General features: G+C 32.0%; 1 protein-coding gene across 1 annotated transcript; it reads left to right on the top strand.

Annotated features, from left to right (window-relative positions):
* Window positions 1-2,649: 2,649 nt before the first annotated feature.
* On the top strand, window positions 2,650-3,942 carry LOC131646246 (uncharacterized). Its single transcript, XM_058916346.1, has 2 exons — window positions 2,650-3,266; window positions 3,366-3,942. Exons 1-2 carry the CDS (start codon window positions 2,650-2,652, stop codon window positions 3,940-3,942), a joined length of 1,194 nt encoding a protein of 397 aa, XP_058772329.1.
* Window positions 3,943-6,319: the final 2,377 nt, after the last annotated feature.

Raw genomic sequence — 6,319 nt, forward strand, 5'->3', positions numbered from 1 at the left:
ATTTGTTTTTTTGAGACTTGGCACAGCTTATGCTAGTCTAGCTTCTCGTTAGTAAATAAACTTCTTTTTGCCTCTTAAAAAAATGTGACCAGTAGTGATAACCTATGGTAGCCTCGTATGCTTCATGAACTTTTAACTAGTGGGGGCAAATATATACATATATTTTTAATATAACATTTTAAATATAAATATATATATATATATATATATATATATATATATATATATATATATATATATATATATATATATATCTGTGTGTGTATGTATGCGCACGCGTGCGTGCGTGTGTGAAATAATTTCTATGATATATACTAGTATAGTATGACATTGAGGAGTTGATCGTGTAATTAGCTTAAAATACCACAACTAATTAAACAACATTTGTATATTTAATGCAAAGATCAACTAACATAAATTAGAGTGAGTATGCAAAGACCAAGTGACATAAAAGGACATAAAAGAGAGTGAGTGTGATAATATGAGGTGTGAGTATGATAATATAATTATATGATGTGTATAAAAATTTAAAAGATAATGGGGGCATGGACCCACACTTTGTTCTGAATAGCTCCGTCGTCTCTAGTTACATTCAATGGACTCAAATTGCAGGCCATACTAATTTCATGTAAACAACAACGAGTCAACTGAGTAGGCTATACAAATTTGATGAAAAATGATATAATAACATGGATGAAGAATGATTAATGAATTAATGTGAGTTAACATAAAAACAAATAAAAATATCAATATGTATTGAAGCATAACCAAAGACATCATCACTTGGAGAAGAATACATAAGTTAAAAATTAAGAGAAAGATGTAAAGTGAAGAGATGAAAAGAAGTATAGTGGAAAAAGATGGGGAGAAGTAGCATCAACTTATGTTTTAGAGAGAGAGGGCAAGAGTGGTGACTGAGTGTGGTGTGAAGATGTGAAAAAAATATACTAGTATCAAAATTACTCTTTCATCGAAACTGCCAAGCATGGGAGAAAAAAATTAAATTTTATTCTTATTATAAAATAAGACTACCATTCTACTTCAATTGTAGTAGTACAATTTAGTAAGATACTTGAAAATAGAAATTAGTCTTTATCTTTTATTGAATCTGAAAAGCTGCCTATCACTTTATGATGGTACTACGAGTTATTAAATACCACTAGTTTTCCACCGTCTAAAAGCACACATCCATGATTTTGTTTTTGCAACCGATTAGACCGGATTCGGACGGATCGGAATTTATTGTCCACAGTGATGATAATAATAACAATGAGTTAAGCTTTAGTGTGGTAGCATACTATATTGGAGTAACTTGTACTAACTCATTTGCTGTTTTCTGTAGAGCATTAATAGAGTAGAAGGTGATCTGTTAGGTGGTGCGGTGTTCTTAGTTTGGTGTGTATTGCTTTCTTGAGTTGTTTTCTAGGTGTCATTCCTGGTGTTAATTATGTCTGGGCCTTTTTAAACTTTGTTCTAGGTTTCTGTTGAATTCTCATTTGTACCTAGTTGAACATTTGTTTTTTTTGAGACTTGGCACAGCTTATGCTAGTCTAGCTTCTCGTTAGTAAATAAACTTCTTTTTGCCTCTTAAAAAAAATGTGACCAGTAGTGATAACCTATGGTAGCCTCGTATGTTTCATGAACTTTTAACTAGTTGGGGCAAATATATACATATATTTCTAATATAAATTTTTTAATATATATATATATATATATATATATATATATATATATATATATATATATATATATATATCAGTGTGTGTATGTATGCGCACGCGTGCGTGCGTATGTGAAATAATTTCTATGATATATACTAGTATAGTATGACATTGAGGAGTTGATCGTGTAATTAGCTTAAAATACCACAACTAATTAAATAACGTTTGTATATTTAATGCAAAGACCAACTAACATAAAAGAGAGTTGTGAGATATTGGATCGAACTCTAGTATGACCGAAGGGTAGCTTCTTGGTTCGACAGGGTTAAGCATGATGTCGAAGGTTGTTCACATGCTTGTGTCGAAGATGCTAGGGTTGTTAGCATGTTAAATTAGGTTTTAGTGTTTAAACCCTAATTTGTTAAGTTAGCTTGTTTATTAAGTTGGCTTGTGTAATGGGCCTTGTGGAAAAAGCCCATTAGTTAGTATGTTAGGTTTTATTATAAATAGCAAACTAGTCTCTCCTCATTGCTAAGCTGCAAATCCTAATTTAGGGTGAGAGAGGTTATTTGTTATTCTTGTAAACTTGTAATCTTGTTTTAAGAGAAAGTGAAAGAATAGCAATTATAACCAATTCTTGTGTTCCTCTTCTTCCGTCAGTGGTCCACCACCCAATTCGAATCTATTCCTTATCTGATAATTAACTCTATACAATAAATTATTTCGAATCCGTCAGTGGTCCACCACCCAATTCGAATCTATTCCTTATCTGATAATTAACTCTATACAATAAATTATTTCGAATCCGTCAGTGGTCCACCACCCAATTCGAATCTATTCCTTATCTGATAATTAACTCTATACAATAAATTATTTCGAATCCGTCAGTGGTCCACCACCTACATCCATTTATATATAGGGACTCATACATCCATTTATGTACCAATATCCCAAATCCCATCCAATCTACCTCCAATATCACAAAAAAATGGATCCATCACAATATCATTTTGATATCGCAGCCTACAATCAAAATCGTGAAATTGAAGAAAATTATATAGTCAATCGATTTAGAGAGCGTAGAAACAAAATATCGGAAGATAATGCGCCTCGTAGTAGAAAATATCTCAATAGAGATCATGCAGCGGCAAAACAAAGACTAATTGACGACTACTTTGCCAATGAGCCTACATATAACGATGCAATGTTTCGTCGTCGGTACCGGATGAAAAAAAATGTTTTCCTTCGAATCGTTGGGGACCTTTCAAGTAGTGATAACTACTTCACCCAGCGAGTTGATGCAGCCAATAAAGAAGGTATATCACCCTTAGCAAAATGTACCACATCAATGCGAATGTTAGCATATGGTGTGGCAGCAGATGCGGTCGATAAGTACATCAAAATAGGAGGTACTACAGCATTTGAGTGCTTACGTAGATTCTGTAAAGGAATCATACGCTTGTACGAGCAAGTGTATCTGAGAGCACCAACCCAAGATGACCTGCAAAGAATACTGCATGTTAGTGAAATGCGGGGGTTCCCAGGGATGATTGGGAGTATTGACTGCATGCACTGGGAGTGGAAAAATTGTCCTAAAGCATGGGAAGGAAAATTTACTAGAGGGGATAAGGGAACCACCACGGTTATTCTTGAAGCAGTTGCATCTCATGACCTATGGATCTGGCATGCCTTTTTTGGATGTCCGGGAATGTTGAACGATATAAACGTTCTAGACCGGTCACCAGTGTTTGATGACGTGGAACAGGGAAAGGCTCCAAGTGTGAATTTCTTTGTGAATCAACGTCCATATAATATGGCATACTATCTAGCTGATGGTATCTACCCTTCTTATCCAACTTTCGTCAAATCGATTAGACTTCCTCAAAGTGAACCCGATAAATTATTTGCAAAATTTCAGGAGGGATATCGGAAGGACATCGAACGTGCATTTGGAGTGCTCCAAGCTCGATTTAAAATCATCCGTGAACCAGCTCGCTTGTGGGACATAGCTGATTTGGGTATCATCATGAGGTCATGCATCATATTACATAATATGATTGTTGAGGATGAACGAGATTCATATTCTCAACGTTGGACCGATTTTGAGCAATCTGGGGAAAGTGGATCTAGTGCACCACAACCATACTCGAACGAGGTGTTACCCGCTTTTGCAAATCATGTGCGTGCTAGATCAGAGTTCCGTGATCCAAATGTTCATCAAGAATTGCAAGCCGATCTAGTGAAGCACATATGGACAAAGTTTGGAATGTTCCGTGATTGAATTATTTGTGTGTTGTATTGCATTTTAAATTATTTGTATCGTACTAATTACGTTACTTGTGTGTTGTATTGCATTTTAAATTATTTGTAACGTACTAATTACGTTAATTGTGTGTTGTATTTTAAATTAATTTAAGATGATTTGTATCGTATCCAATTATTTAAATAAATTTTGTTTTTATTACAAAAAATTAAAAAATAAATTATTAAGTATTTATTATTTTAATTTAATTTTAATCGATAATTGTAATTTTATGTAATCATAAAAATAAAAATAAAATTTAAATAAGAATATGAAAATAAAAAGTGGTGGGGTAGGGTGTTGAGTGAAAAACCATTGGAGAGGGTAAAAGTTGAATGGGTGTTGAGTTATTAGGTGGAAGAAAGAGAAAATGATGTGGAGTGTTGGGAGTTGAAAAAGTGGGTGTTAAGTTTTTCAACCATTGTAAATGGTCTTAAAATGTGCCAACTACACCTATAGTAATAATGGAGTACTAGTAGAATATAAAGCAATCTACTGGAAGAAATAAATGTAACTTTCGGTCGGTGTCAGACTGAATAAAACCACTTGCAGATCCGTGAGCTCAAACTTAACAGTGTGTTTGGTTTTAATGAAACTTGAAGGAAAGAAAGAGGAAGGAGGGAAAGACTAAAGAATATTCCATTTTCCTTTGTTTGGTTTACTATCATGAAGTGAATGAAAGAAAGTATGTGAGTGGGACCCACCAAAAAAGTAATCACTCCTAAATTGAACGGAAAGTGAAACTCCACTTGCTTTTTTGTTAAAATGACTTAAATGACCATCAATATTTTATAAAATCAAAACACTACACAATTTATATTCAATTTGCAGTGACAATGAATTGTTTCTTTAAAGTTTATATAATTCTTTTTTAAAGTGATAAAAATGGTTTTAATGTATTAAATTTTATATCTACTTAAAATTTATTAAATATTATTTTTTGGCATTAGATAAAAAATAATTTTTTTTGTTCAATTACATTTATATTTTTATTTAGGGACAACTTTGTCATTTTATATATACACATCTTTCTTTCCTCTCACTTTTTATTCATTTTCACTTCTAACAAACAACTAAACTTTCTTCTCACTTTCCTTTCACTTTCTATTCACTTTCATTCTTTTAACATTCTTTCCTTTTACTTTCTTTCTTATTGTTTTCCTTTCTCATCCAAACAGAGTGTAACCGTCTGAAGTGTTGGTTTTTTCAACGGGTGAAACGGGTTCGGTCGGACCTAACTTGTACTAACTCATTTGCTGTTTTCTGCAGAACATTAATTGAGTAGAAGATGACCTGTTAGACCACCCAGTGGGTGTTTCACCAAATTCAAGAAAATTGTGTCAGTAAGTTTTACTTTTGGACAGAAAACTTGTACTCCTATAATTTTCAAACGGTTATTTTTTAATTTATTTTTAATATATGTTGTGTTTTTTTATTACATTTTGATATAGTTGAATTAACTTGTTTAAATTATATATTTATATACTAATATATAAATTTGGAATATATTAAAAGTTTAATGGGATGCATTTTAAAATTTTAGAAGAGTGGTATGAATATTTGAAAAATATAATTGGGTGGTTTAAGTAATTGGAAAATATAAAATAATATATTATATTGGATGAGGTCCATTTACACCACCAAATTGGGTGGCTTTGATGCTCTTAGGTGGTGTGGTGTTCTTAGTTTGGTGTGTATTGCTTTCCTGAGTTGTTTTCTAGGTGTCCTTCCTGGTGTTAATTATGTCTCAGTCTTTTTAAACTTTGTGCTAGGTTTCTCCATCACAAAGCAAAGCATGTCAATAAAGAGTGCTATGTCAGGCACGCCTCCACCTCGAAACTTGTTAATAGGAAAACTTCACTTCTCTTTCTCCATCTTTTTTGGAGCATCCAAATACATAAATATGCAATCTCTTATATTATTGATTACTATAGTCACACTAACATCAGCTTATATTTTGTAATTTTTTAAAAATGTGATATAATTAGACTTTAAAATATTACTAAATTTATATTTTAATATTTAAAATATTAAAAAATATTATAAATTTATTTAGTGAGTAGTCTCAATGGTAGGACGTTTTTATATTTATATTTTGAGTTAAATGTATTATTTTATATCTATTAAAATACAAATTAACATTAAATTAAAAGGTTTGTTTTAAATTTTTTAAATTAAATTAAATATGTTCGATAAATTGACATGTGAATTTAAGAAAATGATGATGTCCAAATGCAGGGAGTGGAGAAAAAGAGAATCACGCGCAGTTCTTTTGGTGACAAAAGAAAAATCTACTTTGTTTAGAATAAAAAGAAGAGAAAGAGCACTCTATAACAAGGGCCTCTTTTTCCTCAAA

Source organism: Vicia villosa, linkage group LG2, assembly GCF_029867415.1.
Source record: "Vicia villosa cultivar HV-30 ecotype Madison, WI linkage group LG2, Vvil1.0, whole genome shotgun sequence".
Taxonomy (NCBI): domain Eukaryota; kingdom Viridiplantae; phylum Streptophyta; class Magnoliopsida; order Fabales; family Fabaceae; genus Vicia; species Vicia villosa.